The sequence below is a fragment of the Phalacrocorax carbo genome, chromosome 21, assembly GCF_963921805.1.
Source record: "Phalacrocorax carbo chromosome 21, bPhaCar2.1, whole genome shotgun sequence".
NCBI lineage: Eukaryota > Metazoa > Chordata > Aves > Suliformes > Phalacrocoracidae > Phalacrocorax > Phalacrocorax carbo.
This window is the reverse complement of record NC_087533.1, coordinates 1,965,341-1,988,312: the sequence shown is the minus strand read 5'-3', so window position 1 is coordinate 1,988,312 and position 22,972 is coordinate 1,965,341. Positions and strand designations below refer to the sequence as shown.

At 51.9% G+C, this 22,972-nt stretch overlaps 1 protein-coding gene across 6 annotated transcripts in view; it reads left to right on the top strand.

Annotated features, from left to right (window-relative positions):
- The window catches only part of ARHGAP32 (Rho GTPase activating protein 32), a 261,791-nt gene extending 247,648 nt beyond the window's left edge, over positions 1-14,143 (top strand). For all 6 annotated transcript variants that reach the window (XM_064470921.1, XM_064470920.1, XM_064470919.1 and 3 more), the window contains 6 exons: positions 1,058-1,259; positions 2,052-2,197; positions 3,364-3,438; positions 4,015-4,872; positions 5,535-6,442; positions 7,298-14,143. In XM_064470921.1, coding sequence (XP_064326991.1) covers positions 1,058-1,259; positions 2,052-2,197; positions 3,364-3,438; positions 4,015-4,872; positions 5,535-6,442; positions 7,298-9,550 — 4,442 coding nt within the window. In that variant the 3' untranslated portion in view covers positions 9,551-14,143. The remainder of the gene's footprint in view (positions 1-1,057; positions 1,260-2,051; positions 2,198-3,363; positions 3,439-4,014; positions 4,873-5,534; positions 6,443-7,297) is intronic.
- Positions 14,144-22,972: the final 8,829 nt, after the last annotated feature.

Sequence of the window (22,972 nt, the reverse complement as noted above, 5' to 3'; positions counted from 1 at the left end):
GAGCCAAATGATTATCCAGGCTTAGAATGGACCATGTAAATTCATCTAATTGTTTAATGACTTGGCCATTTGCATTCGGTGTGCTTTGACACAAAACTGGCGGGGAGAAGGGTCGGGCTGTTTCACAGCGTATCGGCTAAGCTTCGGTGCTTCCAAGAGCCTGTGTTTTTGAGCACAGCCTCTTGCCTGTACCCGCCCATAAGAGGTGGAAGTGGTATTCCCAAGCCTGCATTAAGCCATTCCAGGTAAGGCTGGTGCAGAGGCAGCTGGAACCCAACTGGGATAGCGTTTACAGCTGAGAAACAGCGCGGCTGCGCACACTTTACACGAGAGCTGCGATGCCACAAGGATCGTAGTAGGAACGGAACCAACCAGGATGTTGATGTGAAGGGACGACCTCCTTCCCCCCACACCCCTTAACCCATGTCAGAATAAACATACAGATACTTGCACGACAAGCAACGGCAAACAAAAGGCAGCTGCTCTTGCAGCAGGCTCCTTGTGCTCCTCTGTGGCAGCCTCCTCCACGCTGCAAGCTGACTCAACAGATCCTAGCAGCAACACCAACCACGCTTACCAAAATTCACATGTTCATCTCCAAAAGAAGCTGTAAAAAAAGGCCAAGGGCAGGGCACACAGCTAGATTGTGTTGGCCGTGTCCACCTGCCCATCAGTTTGGTCACACGTGGCGTTTCCTGTTGCACCAAGAGGTGGCACCTGGGAACGACTGAAGCCAAGCTTTATAAGAAAAATCACTGCTTTCTTTACAGATTTTGCACACAGATGAAGCCTAAGTAAAGCATAGCAGTGAAGGTTACCAATGTCCCTGCTTCTCTCTGCCTTTTTGCTTGCCTTTTTTTTATATGCTAAGCTGTTCTCAATTATGAGAAATTTTTTTTGTCATAAATAAAATGGGGATTTTGACAACATCTTCCCGCGGCTGGGATAACGAGGATTTGGAAAAACACAGCGCCTCCCTAGACACAGAGCCCCAGAGCTTTGATCCCTGTACTGCAGCTTTCTGATTCTCCCTGTTGCTTCTGGGTTTCCCTTACAGGGCACAGTTCTTTGTCACGGCCCAAGTCTCTGTTGGTGTCCTCTCCTTCCACGAAGCTGCTCACGCTGGAGGAGGCACAGGCACGGACACAAGCCCAGATCAACTCTCCCATCGTGGCAGACAGCAAATACATAGAAGTGGGAGAAGGCCCGGCAGCTTTACAGGGGAAATTCCACACGGTCATAGACTTCCCAGCCGAAAGGTAGAGACGAGTTTCCTTTCCAGCGTGTGTCACACTCGTTTGTTTTTTTTTATTATAGCAAAAACTTGCTGATACTGACTTAAACTAGTGGTATGTAAGTACTGCAGGCATTTTTCCACCTGCTTCGGGTTCTGTGAGGATTCAGCTTACATCAATTGTCCGGTGGACCTGTTTTAGCGATGTAGCTTCTGTGCCCTCCTTTCTTTTGTAGCAGGGTTATCGTTAAATGTATAAAGCCCCTGGTGCAGGTGATGCGTGCGTATGGATGCCTGTACTGGTCATGCACTGAGAAATGTAAACAGGGTGAACGCCTGGAAACGTTGGGGTTTTCCAGATTTCAGGACTAAGTGCCCGTAACAAATCCAGGTTCCCCTCGAAGCAGAGCAGTTGGACAGCCTGGATGACACTAGAAATCAAACGTGGCAGTGGGAGGAAGCGAATGCGATTTTACAGCAGGAGCGAGAGGTGCTTTTGAATACCTCTGACTGCACCGTTCCTCAGAGAACTGGAGCACCTGCCAGCTAAATCAAAGCCACCCCTTAGTGCCTGTAATGTACAAGTATGGAGCCTTTGCTCACCTGCATTGCACCCGCTTTGCGTAGCAGGGTGGAATTTACCCAGCCTAACTTCAGGGCTGAGCTATAGGAACGAAATCATGCTCAGTTGTTTAAAAGAGCAGCGTTCTTACGCTTTGTTTCAGCAGAAGCCAGATAGCGCTAATAACAAACCACCAGCAGCAGGAACTAAGCGCAGCTTCCCCCTCCAACAACTCGCTCTATTTTCTCACTGCAGAAAAAGACCGCCCAGCAAGATGAAGAAGTCTCCAGTCGGCAGTTGGCGTTCCTTCTTCAACCTGGGGAAATCATCATCCGTGTCCAAACGCAAGCTACAGCGCAATCCCAGTGAGCCCTCGGAAATGAAAGCCATAGCCCTGGCAGGTAAGGGTGCAAATCCAGCTTCCAAAAACCTGGCGTTCTCAGCCGTGAAGAATTCACGTTTACGGTGTGCTTCTATCTCCTCCTAGCGTTCGAGCCACGCGTAACACCTTCGCTTAACCGCTGTCTTTCCTACGCGGATCTCGCTTTAGCTCAAGAGCCGGACCTGCTAAAGCACACACCCCTAACGCTTTTCTCAGAGTAGCTTTTGAAAGACAATATATGGGCACCGCTATAAGAAGTCTCAGACTAATTCCTTCTGACACTACTATTACAAAATAAGAATACAGTTCTGGCTCCCTTTGCCGCCCTCAAAAGACACACAGTTAAACTATGTAAAGGCGCTTTTCCACAAACACATTCACCCCAAAAGCCGTACCAGGGCGACTAGAGAAGGTGTCCGGCAGCCTTCTGTAGCCGCATCGTGTACGTAGACTCTGAATTCTCAGCCCTTTTCTTTACTGTCTCTTTCCAAATTTAAAAATGGCAACAATGTGGTTTTTGTGGTAAAATACACCACAAATCCCTAAACGTGAGGGCTTTTAGCTCATGTTCTTACTGGTGCCATTTTCAAATTATAACCCTCATAGGCCTCAGTATAATAAACATGTTATCTGAATGCCCCTTAAGGTTGTCTCCTTGGAGCACTGAAGTCCTACTTGTGTCGTACTCACAAAAGTTGCGTAACCATTACTTTATTCCCCATTTTTAAGGGGTTTTGTTTACTGGTAGGAGCCACCCAATTATCGCAGGTGCATCCAGACAGAGTCTGGGGCAGGGCGATGCAGGGGCGTTGTTTCCCATCTGTCATCTGCAGCAGTTGCTGTTTTGGGCGGTTACTTTTCCCCGGTCTGTAAAATGAGTGTCAAAAGTTGATTCACTCTCGCAGTTGCCTCTTGCCCACGGCTTGAAAGGGGCTCCGTGGGCAAAATGGGACGACGTCTGTCTTAGACAGCAAAGCATATTAACAGTGGAACAGGCTAAAGGTTTTCCTTAAGGGCTTTAGAGTAAAAACCACAAAAACCCAGCCCCAAATCAGAAAAGCAGACCTCTCAGGACAGCGGTACTGTTGCTAGGAGCCCATTTGGTTTTCCCCGCCACCGCCACGTAGCCAAATATAAACCGCTTTTAGAATTCAGCTTCTCACTGTCTCCGTTGCATTTCCTTAGGTGGACGAGGAGACAGCGGGACTCTTCGCTCAGCTAAAAGCGAAGAATCGCTGACCTCTCTGCACGCTGTCGATGGTAAGGCAAAACTCCACTCGCACTTTTAACGTACGTGGACTAAAAAAAAAGGCAGTTTGGCATTACTGACTGCAGATACTCAACTGAGCTGATTTTCCACCCCTCCAGTAAAAGCTGGACTTGCTAATTAACGAAGCAGCTTACCGCTGCCCGACACAGATGGGTGTCGCAGAGAAATGCTCTTCGGGTCTTCATTTTCCTTCTAAGGTAAAAAAGCAAACCTCTCGCTTTAGTATGGCAGGCGTCCCGTTCGTCTGTTCCTGCCCTCTCCCCTTTCTATTCAAAGGTGGGGAGGAACCGGTTTTCCAAGAAAGCCTTAGGTCTGCACCACACTTCACTAGGTTTGCTTTCGCACACAGCTTAGTTTCACACTAGATCGGACCTGACAACTACTGTAACAGAGTTTGAGCAAACGTAATTAACAGTTACCGCTAACTGCACAGCTTTCGTGTTTGGCGTTCACCAGGTGAGCACCTTGCACACTGCCTTAAGACTGCTGTAAAAAACACCACCGAACCGGCACCTCCCGAACAGAAAAGGTTTGACGCTAATCCATCTGTATCTGCTCGTTCCTAGGTGAATCAAAACTGTTTCGCCCCAGAAGACCTAGGTCCAGCAGCGACGCGTTGTCCGCTTCCTTCAACGGAGAGCTCTTGGGAAACATGAATCGCTGCAATTCTTACGACAACCTTCCCCACGACAACGACAGCGATGGGGACGAGGGGCTCATCCACGTTCCCGCCCTGATTTCTCCTCGATCCGCTGAAGACGTTGACCTGAGCCCGCCGGACATCGGAGTCGCGAGCCTGGATTTTGACCCAATGTCTTTCCAGTGCAGCCCGCCCCAAGCGGAGCCCGAGTGCCTGGACAGCAGTACCTCCCTGCTGGAGGCAGTTGGCATAAACAAGGAGAAGCCAAGCCTACTAAAGAAGGATTTAGAATCAGGCAGCCAGTCCCAGACACCAGGCAGTGCCACGAGCTCCGAGCCAGTCTCCCCTTTCCAAGAGAAGATGAGTCCCTTCTTTACTCTGGACCTGAGCCCAACCGAAGAGAAGGCCTACAAACCCCACGCCTTCTCACCCAAGATGGGGCGAAAGCCCGTCAAATCCCCGCCGCTGACCACAGCAGAACCCGTCTCCTTCGCACTGCCCAGCCGCATGTCAGAAGGGATCGGAGGAGTGCCCATCGCCTCCAGAAACTCCTCTGCTTCCAGCTGGAGCAAAGGGATTGGCATCACTGATATCACAAACAGGTCCCCAACCCAGATGTCCTTGCCCCTGAAAAGCAGTGAAACAGGAGCAGGGGAAGGAGCCCACCAAGAGCTACAGCATGCCCAGCTAGTGGCTGCTGGCAAACCAGAGTTGCCAGAAGAAGGGGAGAGGCCAATGTCCAGCAGTCAGAATAAGACTGTACCCACTGGACACACACAGCCAGGTACAGTGCATTTTCCTCCATTCTTTCTTTAAGTTCCAAAGGGGACCTGCTCTCAAAAAACGTCCTCCTCTGCGTGCCTTGTTGGAGAGGGGATTGCCCGTCAGTTCTGATCACAAGTGTCTTGCAGGGCTGTGCAGATTAGCAAGGTCTTAACCTCTGCCTTCTCCCTACATCACACAAATCTCAGATAATTTTCCATAATACTTCTATACCACTCCCCCCCCCATCCTGTCATACATGAAAATCTATATAGCATGTCCTTCTGAATCATTTCAGCCAACAGACCATCTAAGTCTTTTCTTTTTTTTTTTCTTAATTAAAAATCTGCCAACACTCGAAGAAGGGACCTTTCCGCCTAAAACCTTATGATCAAAATTGTGTAAGGGTGTCTCATTCTCTGCTACCTACTTCCTACCTCTCTAGAAATGCAAGAGGAGCCTTTAGACAATCTCTTGTGTTTTTTTCCTTTTTGTTTTGATGAACTGCTGTGCTATTGAGCAGCGTTTTGCATGTGAGACAGAAGATAGTGTTTCACCTCAGAAGGAATTGCCACTGTAAAAGTGTGGAAAGCATCTATTTTTTTATAACGGTCATTAAGGTTAGGTCACTCTCCTTATTGGGTAACATAAAATCACTGTCTCTCTCAATTTTCCCCCCATTAGGAGCAGTTGCCCTCGACTCCCCCCAGGATCCTGTTCCCGTCAGTTCTGTGTCTCTTATCCCTCCTCCTCCTCCGAAAAATGCAGCGCGCATGCTAGCCCTAGCGTTAGCCGAGTCCGCACAGCAAGCATCCGCTCAGTCCCAGAAAAGGCCAGGAGATGCTCATTCTGAAAGCACAAATTACGGAGAGACTGAAGCTGGCACAGCTCTAGAAAAGCTCCATCTCTCTGCTGGTGCTCCAGACAAGCTCCACCTCTATACCGGTCTGCCTGAGAACCGCCTTCACTTCCAGACCGGTGCACCAGTAGAGCAGGATTTCCAAGGTAGCAGCACACCCGGGGAGCAGAACCACCCACCGGGTGCACCTGGAAACCGGGACCCCCCACCTCTCCACACTGGCATGCCTGGGGACGTGCCTGGTAGCAGAGATGCAGAGCAGGAGCAGTCCAGCTTCCATCCTGGTAAACCGGGGGACAAAGATCACTTCCCGTCCCACGCTGGGGACTGGGAGCACACACACCACCCTGCTCCAGGTGCACTGCCTGACTGGGAGCCGCCCACCACAGACTTGCCTGTAGATAAGCCCCACCTCCGTGCATGCATGTCTGGGGACAAGCACCACGTTCCTATCTGCGCGGCCGATGACAAACTTCAGTCCCCTCCTGCCGTAACCGCGGGGGAGAAAAGCGCCCCGGCTTCAATGCCGTATTTAACAACCATCCAGACAACGGCAACCGAGCCTAACCGCGGGCCAGCGGCTCCGGCCACAACTCAGGCAGACGGCGGCGTTCCGGCGGCGCAGCGCGCGCTCGCAGCCAGCCAGCCGGCCCCGGCGCAGAGGCAAGATCACCAGTCGGCAACGGGACAAGTGCCAGCGGCCTCCGCAAAAGCCTCCAGTGGTTCCAGTCAGGTACGTGGATGAGGCCCCCCCAAGGCCTCGCAGGTATCGCCGAGCTCCGGCGGCGTCGGTGCAAACCCGAACGGCCGCTACCGTCCCAGGTGTATGACACAGACATGGTCTTAGAGGAAAGCAGCGCAGAATTTCTGCGAGGGAACGTCCCGATACCCCTGCTCCCTTGGTTTTAAGGAAAAAAGTATCCGCTGGCGTGACCCGAGCAGGGAACGCTAGTTTAGAAGTGCTCAGAGTTTTTCCATCCTCTCTTCACTGAGGCTCACAATACCCTTTTTCCAACATCCTCTTTAATAAAGCAGGTCAGATTCCTGGTGCGAGCTAGACAAGGAAGCATTCACTCAGAAATCCAAAGTACCTGCTGCCTGTGAAACACGCACACCTGCGGCCTGTCTTAAGCACATTTAAGGAAGGGATTTCTACTTGCTCTGCGCACCAGAGCGTGAATAATTGAAATCCAGCTACATTGCCGTCAAGACGAGTACATTTATAAGCAGACCACCTAACTAAACACTGTGGCAACAACTGTGTAAGCTTCAACCTGTTGCCATAAAGAGGCGGCCGCCTCCTCCCCTCTCTCCAGTTTGATATTTGCAGAGAGAGCCCTCCCAAGCCCCTCGGCTGCCGTTCGTGAGAGGTTCTGAAGTCTCCCGGAGGCACCACGCTGCTAAGGGAGGGAGCCTAGACATCGCTCCTCTTCTGCAGCGAGCCGCGCTAGCTCCCCACAGCAAACAGAAACCAGGCACGGGAAAAACTTAAATTGAACAAATCCATAGGGCATCTGTGATATTCTAACTACAGGATGGGCGGGGGGAAGACGCTTGCCTCTAACTGCTACTGATTTCTTCCCTATAGGTTTGGGGTACAGCCGCACCTGAAAAGCCACCTGAGCCTGCTCCCGTTTTTGTCTCAGAAAGCAGTTCTACCACCCGCTGCTCCTCCTCCGTGCCCACAGGCCACCAGAGCCATTTGGAGAAGCCTCGGGAGACTACGAGGGCTCCCCCGCTGCACCTGCGGTCTGAGTCTGTCCCTACTCACTCCTCTTACAGCCTCACACCCCCCGTCCCGCCCGTGAGAACGCTGGAGAGCAAAATCGCTGCCGCCATGCACTCGAACAACGCGGACGCCATCAACAACTCCAATTATCACGCCTTCCTCTCTTCCTCCATGCTGGCCTCCTCTGTGGAGGAGGCCTTGCTGCCGCCACCGCCGCCTCCCCCACCCAAGCACGCTTCCTTGCAGTCCGTGTACGTGCCGCATCCCAAGCCAGAGAGCATCCCCGAGCCCGCCGGGCCAGACAGCTACCTGCACCACAAGCCGCCTTCCGTCCATCAGTACAGACCCGAGAGCGTCCCTCCTCACGTCTCCTACCACAGCAAGCCTGACCAGCACCAAGCCTACCCTCCTCGGTCCGAGACACCCACTGCTGCAAGCACACGCTACAACACCTACACAAACCAAGGGAAGAGCGCCTCAGCTCTCCACTCCAAGCCTCGCAGCCGGACAGAGTTCATGTCCTCCGTGAGCCCGACGGGCCTGCGCAATGCCAGCTACGCCGAGGACGCTCCCCCCTACCCCACCATCCGAAGGGTTCAGTCGCTGCACGTCCCCACCCCTGCTGCCGCCGCTATCCGCTCCGTTCCCATTTCGCGGACCGAGGTACCTCCGGACGACGAGCCGGTGTACTGCCCGCGGCCCCTCTACCAGTACAAGCCATATCAGCCCCACTCCGACTACCACGTAACGCAGCTGCAGCCTTACTTTGAGAACGGGCGGGTGCACTACCGCTACAGTCCTTACTCCAGCTCCTCCGGATCCTCTTACTACACCACTGCCGATGGGAGCTTTTACGACCTGGATCCCTACAGCACCGTGCGGGTCAGGCCTTTCCACCCGCTGCCCAGCCGAGACTTTGCATCGTACGCCTCCCGGCTGCAAAGCAAAGGCCTGTACCGCTATCCCAGCTTGTCTGCCTACCCTCGGGGCGGCCTCATCGGCCACCTGGCAGGTAAAGAGCACAGCTTCATCAGCAGAGACGTGCCTCCTGCCCCGGACATCAAGCACATGTACATGTCGTGGGACCTCGAGGACATGGAGAAGTACCGCATGCAGTCTATTCGCCGGGAGAGCCGCACGCGCCAGAAGGTGAAAGGGCCCGTGATGTCCCAGTACGATAACGTGGCCCCACTGCTGCAGGAGGAACTGGGAGGACTGGATGTGATTCACTTGCGCAGCAAATCGGATCCTGGGAAAACTGGCCTCCTCACCGTGGCAGAGGGGAAGGAGGGGAGGTACCCGGCCAAAGCAGCTACGCCGGAGGGGGACGAACGTTACTACATGCAGCACCCTGAGCCAGAGCTGGACAGAGCCCACTACCACGGAGCCTACGGGAACGGGCAGGCGGAGAAGCCGTCGCTTCCCCAGAAGCAGAGCAGCGTGCGGAACAGGAAGCTGCACGAGCCGGGCTGCACCACGAACGAGCACAGGACGCACGTGCAGCAGGACGCAAGCCATAGGCAGCCTTCCGAAGCCAAAAACGGGCCCCCTTATCCCGACTACAGGCCCAAAGGTGGCCCAGAGCCCTCCGAGCCCATCAGCTACCAGCACTCGGGCGGGAAGTACGTCCCGGGGAGCCAGGAGACCCTGAGACTGAACCACAAGGAGGTGAGGTTGGCAGAGGACAGGCCGGATTTGGAGAGGTCTCGAGCCAGGCCGACCCCATCCATGGAGAAACACTCCAGAGACTGCTACAAAGACGAGGAGCACGTCACCTCTCCCATGGCGCCTCCGCCCAAGCCCGAACGCAGCCACAGCCTCAGAATGCAGCACCCCGAAACCATGGAGAGGGACTCGGCCCTCCTCTACCCCTACCAAACCCTTGGGAAACGCCAAAGCACGATGACTGTGGTGTCCCAGTACGATAATTTGGAGGATTACCATACCATGCCTCAGCACCAAAGAGGGGGCTATGTTGGAGGAGGGGGGTTTGTGCCCCCCACTTTTACCCACGTGCACAGTAGAACTTACGCCACGGCCCTTGGCCAGGGAGCCTTCCTCCCGACGGAGCTGTGTTTGCAGAGGCCTGAAACAGAGGTCCACGTTGAGTGAGCTGGTGTGGGGGGAAGGAGGGATAGAGTCTAAGCAGCCTCTGCTGGACAGCGGACTGTTTTATTTTTTCAGTGATGGAAAAAAAGAAAACCAACCCCAACCCTGCCCCGATGAGCAAAGCAAACCCCACCTTCAGCCCCACCCTCCCAGCCCACCACTCACTGTTTTTATGTAGTAGAGATATAGGTTTTTCATGTAGTTTTGAGACAACTGGAACGATAGGGCAGGCTCTTGGCACACAGGTGTGGCCAGAGAGGCCGGGCAGAGCTGAAAGAGATGCTGTTGGGGCAGGGGCCAGGAGGGAAAAGCTTTTCCTTCCCCAGATTTGGCATTGGTGGCTACCACCGCTCCCTCACCGCGGTCCCGCGCGTGGCGGGACCGTGCCTGCGGCTGTTCTCCCCGGGTGTAGCGAGTTGCCCGTCCCGCTGCTGGCTTCCAGGAAAGGGTCTCCGTGACATGCCTTGGAAGAACCACTGTTCTGCCCCCTCCGAGGTTGCGCCGCAGCAGCGGGCTAAAAATTTGGCGGGGGGAAAGGCTTCCCCAGTATTATCTTCTTGATAAATGCCGAGGTCCTGCTCGCCCTTTAAAATTATTGCTTAGGTGTAGTCGAGCCACTTCAATTGCTTCGAAGTGAGTGGGAGCCTGTTTTGACTTCAAGCCTGCGCAAGAGGCTGTGAAGCCAGTTCAAAATACAACGCACTTTTTTAAACCGCTTGCTTAACAAGCTGCTTCTGACTACAAGAAAGCAAATTACTTTCAATTTCTCTAGTGTAAGCAGAGGCCAGCTACGGAAGCCAAGTAGGGCAGGTTTGCATTTCTCATGCCAAAAGGAAAAAAAAAAAAAAAAAAAAGAAAAACACACACCACAGAAATACACCAACCCATACACACACAGCTGGGACCAGCACACCCATTTCATGCTAATTCCTCTTTACTGCTAGGCTATCTACAGTCCAGTTGATTTAATACGACGTTGTGGCTGGCCAGACAGTATCATCTCTGCAAAAAAAAAAAAAAACCACTATAAAAATTTAAAAAACCCTATAGCATTATGTCCAGCTTGTAAATTAGAGCCCAACTTACCAGCTGGGAACGACCACGTACGTGCCGAGTTACCTGCATGACCAGCTATTTGCCCTGGACCAGACCCTGCAGCTCTTAGGTGAGGGAATGCTCCTGTTGACCTTCAACTGAAGGTCTGCAGGACGCAGCTTTCTGTAACCTTTCAGTTCTGTGTCGGCAAGGGGATCCCTGCGAAGTCGTGGCACATACGGAGTAGTTAGGTGCTGTCTGTGCGCTGTGAAATAGTGTTGCCTCCCGTATCGCAAGCGTAGCTCGTGCCAGTATTCAGTTCGCAGTAGGGACAGAAGGCCAGTGCACTCTATAATACACTAATAACGTTGTCCTAGGTATTTAAAAGCTTTCCGTAGCGTAAAAGAAGCCAGGCAGCACCTCGCGCGCAGCCTCTCGGGCTTCCCAGGCCTCACCACAACGCCACCTTATAAATAAAGCACACCCATTTCATTAGACAGGGCTTGCAAGCAATACGTGAGATTTAGGAGTTTTTAAATGTTCACTGATCAATTCCAAGGCCATTCCTGTTCCGTGTGGTTGAAGGATTTCTCTACCTGTTTTGAATCTCTAATGTTGTATTAAAAACCTGGAGGTCCTGCCGTTAGCACGCAGCTGTGAAAGTTAAAGGGAACTTAGATGGGGGTTTTGAACAGAAGTTTCATGGTTATTTTGGGGCTTTTAAATCATAAGGAAAACCTGCTTCTAGTAGCTAACTAGTCTTTAGCCATTTGCTGCTTCTAATCTTGTAGCCTTGTCTGGGGCCTATTTCAGTAACACTTCCTTACGGTCCTATCTTGCTCTGCAACGCTCTTGTTTTCAGCATTTTCTTTAGAAAAAATGTTCTTACATGTTACAGAAATAAATCTGGCAGTTGGGGAAAAAGGGAAAAAAAAAGGGGGCGGGGAAGCAGCACTGTGATCCCGGTTACTGCGATCTCCTCATGAGCGATTACCAGGTAGAGGGGTTGGGTTTTTTTTTCTGAGGGAACACTTTCTATAATGTTTTCTTTTAAGGAAAATTCACAAAAACCCCACTTGGGAAGGGGCCATTAGGTGAGCCACGTTGCGGGCCACCCCGGCTGCATCGCTAGCTGGCTCCTAGGAAAGGCCGAGCCGTCCCGATGCCTCGGCGCAAGCTCGCCGAGGGGGCCCGGTTGAAGCCCGTGCTCCCAGTAGAGGCGAGTATCGCGCCAGGACCAGTGCTGGCCCTCAGCCCTTGTAGCACAGCCTCCCCACAGCTGCCGGTTACCTGCCGAGGTCTCCAGCTGAAGCAGGGACAACGCGTTTGGTTCAGGCTGTTTGGGATTCAGGTAATGAGAGCTGTAGGTCAAACCTCTCTCTCCGTGAAAGCCTTAACCCCCCGCTCCCACCCCCCGCAGCAACTCTCCTAACCTCCGTTTTGGCCTTACGTTCACCAGGACTATCCTTCTACGAGGGGGCCGAACCCAGCTCCCGCTAGTTGTAAATGCCTCTGGATTTTCCTGCTCAAAGCCACTGTCTCCCTCTAGAGATCAAGTGCCACCCCTGGACAACTCCTGGTCCTTACAGCCTTGTGCCGCTACTGCCTGAGCCGGGGCTCTTCAGCTCGCTGCGCTGGTTGAAGCGCCAGGTGCTACGCACCCTCTCGTCCCATGGGGAACAAAAGCTTTCAGCGCCTTTCAGAAGGAGCTTCTAGAAGCACGCACCCGTACACCTAGTGGCTGCTACAAACACAACGAGAAGGTCTCTTAAAAGACAAAGACACACAGCAGAAAGCTTAAAACCCAGCGTCCTCCCGTCCCTCGGCGCACAGCCGCGTCAGCGTGTGCCTCAAGGGCTGGAAGCTCTCGGAGAGCCTAAGCTAATTTCTGTACCCCAGTATTGAGCCACAAGTACAAAAGGAAAAAACAAAAAAGCAGAGTTAAGGCACCAGCTTTTCCCTGACAATAATGCAGACGAGCACCTTTCTTTTGGTGTTGCTACTGCCCATGGCTTAAACATCTAGTACAGTTCAGCCGTCATCCCCGCATCCAGCCCACGCAAAGCCATATAGTGACCTATGCAGTTCTGCTCTTGCACTGTGCTTAAGCTGATGATCCTTAGGGTTTTACATCCTCATTAACTGAGTCACGGTAAAGTCAAGGCATCCGGCTATACCTTTCCAGAAAACATAGCCAAGATTCAAAAGGGCATTGTGCGTCAGGGCGAGGAGGGGAGGTTACACCAGCCGCCTAAGGCAGATGGCCGGGAGGTAAGGTGGTAGTTCAGTTCTTGGCGTCCTAGCAGAGAAATGGGAGACAGCAAGGGCACGGCAAGGCAAGTAAGACTCTCTTGCAAGTCCAGCTCTGCTCGGATGATGTCTTGCCTAACCTTATCTCCAGCAAGGTGACAAGCAGCTATGTTCTTAAATAATTCCCTTATAGTTGCCACAGGCTGGCTGCATCTTAAATTGCCGCTTGCTAAGTTTTCAGCCGGGTTTCTCCCTAGCGCATGCGAGAGTCGGGGCCCAACGGCAGCCTCCAACTCTGGAGTCCCACCTCCGCTTTGGAGTGGAACGGGCGACCCTTAGGGGATCTTCCCTGCTGAGGGGGAGTGCAGATGTTCAGTGAGTAAGGAGAACCTGGCCCTATAAGTCTTACGTAAAGCATTAATTTCTGATTTTTAAAGTCTTATCAGGTGAAATTTATAAACGTCAAAACACCTGCAGCTTCGTGCCTATGTCTTTCCAGAGATCCTCGTTTTCCGCTCATCATTTGAAGGGGGGGCAGTCAGTAAGGATTGCACGGTGGTAGTAAGTTGCTACACAAAACCAAAACCATTGTGAAAAGCATACTGTTCCTCTTTAACCCCAGGAAGGGACAGACCCTCACGTATACTCTGCCGTTCATCAGCACGCCGACAGGGCATTGACTGAAGCGACGTCTGACGCGTTAGGAAATCTGGATGAGAAATTGTTCTCCTTCCTTTTGTTAAAGGCGGCTTAGGCATGCAACTCTTTTCCCAGAGCCTCGTGCTCCAGAGCTCCAGTGTTGAAAGGCATGGTCTGGTTTAAGCAAACATACAACGTAATACCTTTGTGTGCAGAGTCTTGCCTCGTCCGGGTGGGGGAGGGTGGGGGGGAGAAAAGGGTTGTTTTTGCAGTTCATTTTCCTGCTGTAAAAGACTTGATTTTTCTTTCCCTGAGCCGCATGAGAAACATCCCAGAAAAATCTTGGGTTACCTTTGGAGTTCCCTTCACTTTAATTTATATAGTGTCTTTTTTTTGTGAACTGGTGTAAAATGTATATGCCGACAAGCTCATGTATTTTTATGTAAATATTTTTTGTGGTTTCCCCACTTGCCCTTCTCTGTAAATATTTAGAATTCTCATTCTTCTCACCTTGTATGATGCAGATGTGGTTTTGTTTCTGTTTTTTATTTGTACTGTAATGCAACAATCCAGACTGAGGTGTCTTGTGGTATTAAACAAAAGCAACAGTCCCACTGAGCTCACACTCAGATGTACAACTTGACAGCATTAATCAAGCCAGGTTAAAAACTATTCCACTGTGTTTGTGTATTTTTGCCTCCGCTTCATTAATTAACGGTATATTAAAACAAAAACCAAAACACAGATGGGAAAAAGCCAGTTCAGAGCCATGGTTTGGGGGGACGCTGGCAGGTACCTCTAAGGACAAAGGAGGTGGCGACTTTGGGTCCATATGCCAAGGCTTTTGCCAAATTGCTGACCATAAGCCCGTGCCACTGCTTATCTGTTCAGTTACACCCGTGGCCGTGACTGCTTCGTAACGAAAAATAAACCAGCCTGGGCTTTTTTAGTCTCCCTCTACTCACCCAGCACGACAGCGCAAGGAGAAATAGCCTGGCACTCACAGGGCAGGTTAAGCTAGGACTAACAGATGGCCCAGGCCGCCTTGGCCGTTAAGAGCTGGCCGGGAGGGATTCTAGGCACCACAGTAATATTGTTAATTAACAGCAAAAAGGTGAGTCAAAGGAAGCTAATTTCACGTGTTTTTAACGTTGTAAGGACTTCTAGCAGTCTTTTCAACCAGTAACCCCTGCCAGCAATAAAACCAACCTAACAGTCCTTCAGAAGACAGGCCAACCCCACTCTGCTGAGCCTGTAGGACACCATCTGCCGCGGGGCTCCTGCCACTTCGTACGCCCACCCGGCTGGCCCAGCAGCCCGTGTGCGAGCACAGAGGGGCCGCCGGGTTTAAAGGCTCGTGTCAGATCCGTCTTTTGAAGTCTTTGTCTCGCCCACTCCCAAACCCTCCCTTCACGATCCAGGTTTACTGATTCGCGCACGTTGAGCCTCCCCAGGTAAAGTCTCGTCTCTAAGCGGTCCCACCAGCTGAGCAGCCCACCCCTTCTGTTCGTCAGCATCTGCTGGGCCCCAGGAGTCCCTGCTGTTCCAGGGCCCCACGGACGGGGCAGGGGCACCTTGCAAGGGCTGCCCTGCCTGTTGGCGCGTCATCTGTCAGTGCCGCCAACACTGGCGTTGGCCTTGAGGCCAAAGGCAGAATACACCAAGGAGGACTTCGCAACCACAAACCTCAACTCTTCTGAAGGCCAGAAAGAAAATTCACATCTGAACCGAAGCGTTTGTGGCAGCTCAGCAGGGTTTCTGCACAGTTCAGTAACTGTCAGTAGGGCAATCGGCAATGATTAGATCCACCCCGAGACTCAGGTTTGGCGGGTGAGGGTAGGGCAGAGATCCAACCGCAGCGGTTGAGAACCTCCAGGCGCATCCCCAAGAGCTGAGGGACCACCTCCCCGCGCGGCTTGACCTAAAACGCTTCAAAAGCCGTGCTGTGCCTTCCCAGCCAGCAAGGTTTTACCTGCTGCATTTAACTTTTAAAATATTTTAAAATTTAAATACCACAATATTTAACTAATAATGGTTATTTTACCTTTAATACCACTCTCAAGATCCCAGCGAGCAGGGAAGTTATCAGCCGGGTGTTTTGCCACACACCGAAAGAGGCCGCAGCGCATACAAGCAAAGCTGAGAGCATTTCTCAATTGCACACCCTTATTTCGTCTCCCACTGCTTTAAGAAAAAGCAAAACCAGGATGCAAACACTCAAGCCTTGCCTGACAGCCTATCCCGAGCAGGATAGGCGATTTTCCTACAGAGCAGACTGGGGAGGCGAGGGGGGAGGAGGACAGATTTCAACTTCAGAGTGTATCTATCTAAGGACTGATAAAACCCTAGGCACAAAATTGATATTTTCTGAAGAAGTGCTTCCACCAGGTAGCGCTGTTAAACCACATTTACTGCTAAAAGTAAACTTTTTAGACCGTTTAAAAGGATTATGTTCCATTCTGGTAGTTTCTGTTCAGGTTTCCAACTCCTGATATCTAGGGGTGGATTTTTTTTTTTATATATATTTTGTTTTTTAAGAGACATTTTGAGCACTTGGCGCTCCTGCAGCACGCACAGAGCTCCCAAGGAGCTCTGCTTGTCTCCCTAAAGCAACACCAGCCTGCAGGTGTCAGGCAGAGCACCCAGCTGAGAAGGCTGACTTGTCACTGATGCTGAAGCATCCCAGCTGAAAAGCAGACCTAGGCAGACCACTGCTGCTTTTCAAAAGAGCTATCAGCTGTTCAACGACTCCATCCCTAAAGGAACACTTTAATATGGTTGCTTCAACACTAGGGAGGTCATCCAGAAGCAGCAACTGATACCAGAAAAGCTGGGGAAGCGCAACGCTGCGCAGTCCCTCCCTTGCCTCCCTCCAGCCAGCAAGGATGCCCTGCTAGGCTTAATTATCAGGCTACGCACCCAGGAGACCCCCCTCAGCCACAAGCAGTAAGCCCAGCATCTGTCAGAGCCAAGCTTATGCAAACGCAAGGGTCTCAAGCCACACAGGCAGGGCGCAGGGAGTGACTTGTTGAGCCTCGCTTCCCAGCACAGGGCTGGGCAGGAGCCAGGATTCGGCTTCTCACCTTCACATTAATCCGAGGCTGAGCATCTGCTCCAGGCTGCCTCCTTCCCCCTGGGTCCACGCAGGGCAGCCGATATGCTTCTGCCCCCGTGAAGGGACCGGCGGGCAGGAAGCCCTCCGAATGGGGAGGCTTCTGGTGCCCCTCACGAGCAGGGCTTGACAGAAGCTTGGCAGAGCGGCCGGGGAATAAGGGAGGGACACAGCAAGGGTCACACAAATCCCCCGAATTAGCATTCCTGGCGCAAAAGCAGCGCTCGGTGCAAAGAACAGCCTGCCATCACCTCAAACTACAGGCTGACGTGGATGGCAAAGCATCCTGCCCGTTGCCTGGGTCACAGCCCAGGAAAGCCAGGCCGGCCACTTCTAAGGGAGTATTTGCGATGGAGGGGCCCACAGCAACAGCTAAAACAGATGGGGAAAAGGCAAATCCTCTCTGCTCCTCTCATCTTCCCTGGGGCAGCAGGAGCAAGCTCCCTGCTCTAATGCTGTCCAGCCCCCCTCACTCCCCCCTCCCACACCTCCTGTGGGAAGGGCAGAGAGGGCAGAGTCCTGCCCCTTAGCTTCGCCCGTGCCAAAGCTTGGAGCCAGCTCTGCATCAGAAACTGCCGCAGCAGCATCCACCTACCCCTCTGCAATCACTTCATCTCCCTTTCCTGAAGGGTTTTTGTCATTGGGAGCACGCCGGCATGGGTCAGAGCCCTCCGGTCAGTTCAGGGGCATAGCTGGTACCATTTAAAACAGGGTTGTGCAGCCTGCAACGCAGCTCTTCTTCCAAGTCACAACTTTGGCTCTTGGAGTCTCACAACAAGCCCAAACAATTCAACTGCAGCCCACCCAGCTGCAGTTTATCTGTCTACTGTCCTGCCGCAGGCAACACCTTTCGGCCTAACTGCAGCACGTATAGCGTAGGCCTTTCACACTGCAGATCCGTGCCTTTGGCACGTCAACACGACACTTGAAGACGCACATTGCCCAACATCTGTTGGTTGAGTTGCCACTGGATCTCAACAGCTCGAGCCGTCAGGGAGGAGCGGGAATCACAAACACAAACAGCTCTGCCTTGATGCCGTTGGGAAGGGCTGGGGTGTCCTGAAGAAACCTTGCCGGGGATCCCTCACTGCCTGGTTGAACACAGCGGGTTGCCGGCTCCAGCACTGCTGCTGAGCACACGCAGCATCACCGCAGCTCTGCGGACAGGCGCCTGTAACTCGTTTGTCCTACGGTGCGACCTAACTACACCCCCACCCCACCTCTGAGAGCGTTAATTCTACAGGCTACAGAGCACAAAGCGAAGATGCAAGCTGCAGAAAGCTTCCATTAAATAAAGAACAGGCCATCCTGTAGCGGGAAGGGGAAGGCTTAGTGAAATTAAAGCTGCCCCAACTCTCTCATGAGCATCTTGATCCTTGAAGTTCAAAGCCCCTGACCCCTACTTGCCCTGGTGGGCCAAAGAAAAAAATCACCAGCCTCAAGAGAGCCAGTCTTGACTTCAGACATTATATCTGCACCTTATGGGTCAAACTGACAGTCAAGACCAGCTCTCTTACAGTATTTGCCTTATCACCTGCCTGGAGAGAGCTCACTGCCCAACACAGGCCTCCTCCCCACCCTTTGCAGAGCTGGCATCCAGTCTGTCTTGTCTTTGCGTGTCTCTCTGCGGATTTCCCTCCCTGCAAGTGCTCAAAGTTATCAGGCCCCTGCCAGCAACACCACAACTTCAGCTCCTAGTTCAGGGAGGCCACGGTACTACAAAGGGACGGGAGTTCCCCCCAGCTCGTGGCAAGAGGCGCCCCAGAATCACACAAGAGGCTCCTGCTTTACCAGGTAACACCCCAGCGTTTCTCTCAGACGTTTACACAGCGCCTCACTCCCGGTTCCCTCCCCTCCTGCAGCCGCCTGCAGGTCCCAGAGCAGGGGAGATACCCCCTACATTCGCCGAGGAGGGGAAGACGTTCCCGAATACATTCCTTATTATGCCATCCAATGACTCCCCTGCATCGCGAAAGGGAACTGCACCGGTCCAGTCTGATTAACAGGGGACAAGGGGAAGAGAAAGGTGAATCTCCCCAGAAGGAGAGCATCCTGTTACAGCTTGACTAATTTATTTATTGTGACCAGATATAGTCAATGAGGCTGCTGCTGTTCCAGACAAGGAAAAGTTGCCCTTCCGAATATCAAAGGTAACAGGAAAGAATGAGATCCTTGTACAAAAGGGCAGTTAACCCAAGTGGCAACTGTGTATTTAGGAAGATGCAAGGCTTGCAGAAAGTGCAACAGCTTAGAAAGGGCAAAACAGGTTGTACAAAGGGCAAGGGGAAGGTTTTCAAGTAAAAAATGTATTCATCCATTTTTTAAAGATCTAAGACGCTAGAGAAGAATATTCTTCTCTAGCAAGTGCTGGAACTTCATGCATTATTCAAACCGTGTGAATGTTTGAAGACCGGAGACCTGGAAGGGTTCAATGAGAACAAATCACCTGGCACATTCCCAGAGAGGAAGCGTGGGTGATCGGTGTCATCCCACGGCAGGAGGCGGCCGCGAAGCTTTTCATGGCTCCTGCCTATGCTCCGCACCTCAGCAGCCCCGTTCCCTCTACTCCTAGACTGCACAGAAAATCCCAGTGAGATGTAGTCAGGACACATCTAAGGAGAAACCGTTCCTGACCCGCAAGTGTCAAACATAACTAAAAGCAGATTAATGCGCAGAAATGCAGTAGTAAAGCAGAGCCAGGGAAGAACTAAGTGCAATAAAGGGTAATACAGCAAGCCCACAATAGACATGCAAGTAAACACCGAGTCTTCCCTCCCCCAAATCAACACTCACTCTCTAGGGCAGACAATCTCATCGATAGCAAGATTCTAGGAGAACCTCATTCTGCTGCGCTTCAGGTTGTAAATTCAAACACAAGAATAAAAAAAGTGCCAGACGGGGCCAGGTTTGCAGGCAGAGATAGATACAGAGAGCAGGCCTTGCTTCTGCGGATGGGGAGGCATCTGCCTTGCCCCTCTCCCTTCTATCCATGCTTGCCTTTCACAAGTTTCATTTACTGCATTAGCATCTATTCTTTTTCTTCAGACTTCCTCTAGGGTTTGGTGGTTGGGGTTTTTTTTGAGGGAGATCTTAATCACCTCACTTCAGGGATTTTTTTTTTGTTTGTTTCACACCTTTGGTTTCTTTTCTCTGAATCCAATTCAAGCTCCGCAAACCTTTCGCCTTTTATCCAGCCCCAGAAGGATGAGAACCGGAGCGTGATCTGTCTCATCTTCTGCCGCAAAAGAGAGGGACGGGTGCACGAGAAAAATACGCGGATGCACCCCACCACGGACACGAGTACCCCACTGAGCTGGCCATTAGTGTTTCACCAATATAGAGAAAGTGGAAGCTTGTCGATAACGATGCGTAATGCAATGAGTTCCCAACTAGCGCTTGCCGAGCAGTACAGTCGAGTACAGAAGATACGTTACCATGCTACAGAGCGGTCGCCAATTCCTGCAGCAGAGCAAGACGGGGAAAAGCTGGTCTAAACTTTCTCGTATTTCCCCTAAATGAAAGGCTCTCTTGGAGAGGAAAGCAATGTTAAAGGAGGACTGCTTTTTGAAGGGGAAAATACTTTCCTCAATCAGCAACACAACTTCAAGAGCAAACCCAAAACACTTGACCAAAACCCCCAACCCCCACACTTTTCCCTTTCACCTCAGGGATTATTTTGAGCCTCGGGATGAGCACGGCGGTCAGCATCTCCACGCAGCAGCGAGCTCTGCCGCCTGGAGGCGGGCAGAGGCCTCCCTCGCGGCCGATGCCAGCTGCCAAGCAGCTTCCACAAGAACCGGGCGCTGCCTCAAACCACCACTCCTCTGAGCTGCAGGCAGGGAGAAACTACTCGGGCGTTTGCTCAGATGCACTTTTCTGGGTGCCTGCCCCTGTGGTCTGGCCTGCAGAACCGCCGAGCGCCTGGAGTCGCGACCCAGGGCTGCAAGAGGTTTGCACACCTGCGAGGGCTGAGGCGGCGCGCTCGATCGCGCCGGCTCCCCGAACCTATAGCGCGGCTTAACCGAGCCATTTCCACCTTGGGTTTTGAGGGACACATTGGCCAGCAGCCAAATCAGGAAACGTCCCCTCTTAAAAGCCAGAGGGGTTGTTTGCTGTTTGTGAAGCACAGAGGTACAAGAGCAATCAATGCCATAAAAGCCTATCAGGCTTTATGCTAACCGTTCTTTTTCCAGGGCAGGGTTTGAATAAGCAACACAGGGACAGACACGACACCACAGAAGAAAAATTATTGAGTTGAGGCTGAGTAAGTGAACATGATCCATTCTGCACATCGAGCGAAGCACGTTGAGAGCTCTGGGAAAGGATAATGTAGCTGCACAGTCAAAGACCATCATAATGCACAAACACAAAGGTGCAAATTGAGATTTACCAGAATTCTCTTCTCTGGCAAGTCCTAGCTTTTAAGTACATCACTTTGCAACCTTTGGACCATGCTTTTTTGTGGGTTTGTATTATAGATGCAACCTCTGCTCTCTCTGCTTCTGCACACACATCAGCATTTTTCCACGGAGCACGGCTCTGCTCCCACCCTCAGATAGAGCAGCCTAAGTGTCCTTGTTCCGGCTTGCTTTCATCTCATCTCCTGGCGGATGAATAATGGAGTAGTGGTAAGGAAGAGAAGGGAGCAGACGTGCCTGTTTGGAGTTTCAGACCAGACAGTGAGAAGCTTAAAAAGTCGACTGGCCAAATTAGAAGGAAGCTCTGTTGGTTTGCATCTACCCACAATAACACCGCTGGGAAAGAGGCTCTGTAAAAGCCTGATTTAAAGCCCCCATCACGAAGGGGAAAAAAGAAAACAAGGAATTTGGATTACGTTTTCTTTTTCCCTACAGGTGTTGTGGTTCTCTGGGTGTATCACAGATACGCTCAGATCCGGAGCTCGGGACGAAGGCCTGCACGTTTCGAAAAGGCCAGACCGGAGCTGTACGTATTTATGCACGATTCTGGAGAAGAGCCAGGTGCAGGTGAAGCCTTAGCGCCGAGAGCGCGCCGGCCCGGAGCTGCAACCTCGGCGCGCGCCTCTGGGCGAGCTCCAGGTACCTTGCGCAGCACGGAGCAGCCCCGCGAAGGCTCGCTGCCCGCGCCGGAGAGTCGCGCGGCGGCTGCCTGCCACCTGCAGACCTCTGGGGCTGCAAGGAGTGCCCCGGCACGCACGCCCTGCCAGGTGCGGGGCGTTGGGCATCCCCGAGATGGGCAGTCCCCTCTAGAGGTGCTCCATGCTCACCTCCAGGAGGCACAGGAGGGTATCGCGTCTTCCCCCCATCACGACATGCCTTACCACAGGCTAATTACTTGTGAACAGCAAACCATGCTCGCCACATCCACCATTTATAAACAGGAGGGGGCCAGCAATGTGAAACTGGCCCAGCAGTTCCTTCACATAGACGCCCCGCTGCTGACAAGAACATGATTTCAAACATACCGCTTGCTAAAGCCTTGGTGAAGATGGATTTCCAAACACCCCGGTTTCTAATGAACAAGTTATCACCCCCATTATAGTGAGGAAAAACCAGAGGGCCAAGCTCAGTGAGTTTGCAAGGGTCGAACGACAAGCTGGATGTGACAACAGGACTCCACAGCTACCACCAAGGCATCGGCGTCCCCCAGGATGCCTTGCCAGGGGCCACCGGTTTCATATTCCTGGCTTCAAAGTAGTCCCATGATTTATTCTTGCATGCTGATGCGAAACAGGTCAAACCTCCAGAGCCTTCAGAAGTTCCTCAGCACTCCGCAAAGCCTGATTCGGGGGGCTGAACGTTAGCTTAGCTCAGATGGCACGAACCACCAAGGCACTATCTTCAGAGGTAATTAAGCAGCTAATCAGTTTTGAGAAGCTGAGCCTCTCATCGCTAGCTGGAAATATGGAGCAGATTTATTTCTTGTTTGTTTTAGCAGGCAGAGGAGTGGGATGGAGAGCTGTAACGACCTGCGACAGATGCCTGCCCAGCCTTTCCTCTTGTGGAGGTTTGCTTTTGTACGCTCCCAGGACAGGCACACTAAAGCAGCCTGAAAGCAGGCTTTGATACTCTACAATTGTATCAGCACTTGAGGAATAGAAATGTCAAAGCAATTAAGTCTGAAGAGGTGGTTCTTCTCTCTACCATTCAAATTCTGTGGAACATTTCCCAACTTATATTAACAATTTTTTTTCTGGAAAAGCTTACAGTCCTGATTTTTTTTTCCAGAAAAGCTTAAAGTCCTGATTTTTTTTCCTAAAGAACAGGGGAAGAGGAAAAGATGAAATCAGAGAGGTGGGACAGAAAAGCCTCCCCTAAAACTGCTGAATTTTCCACTCCAAATCAAAATGTTGCCCTTTTTGTAACACACAGGATTGTTTCTTCTGGCATTTTCCAATGGAATGAAATTAG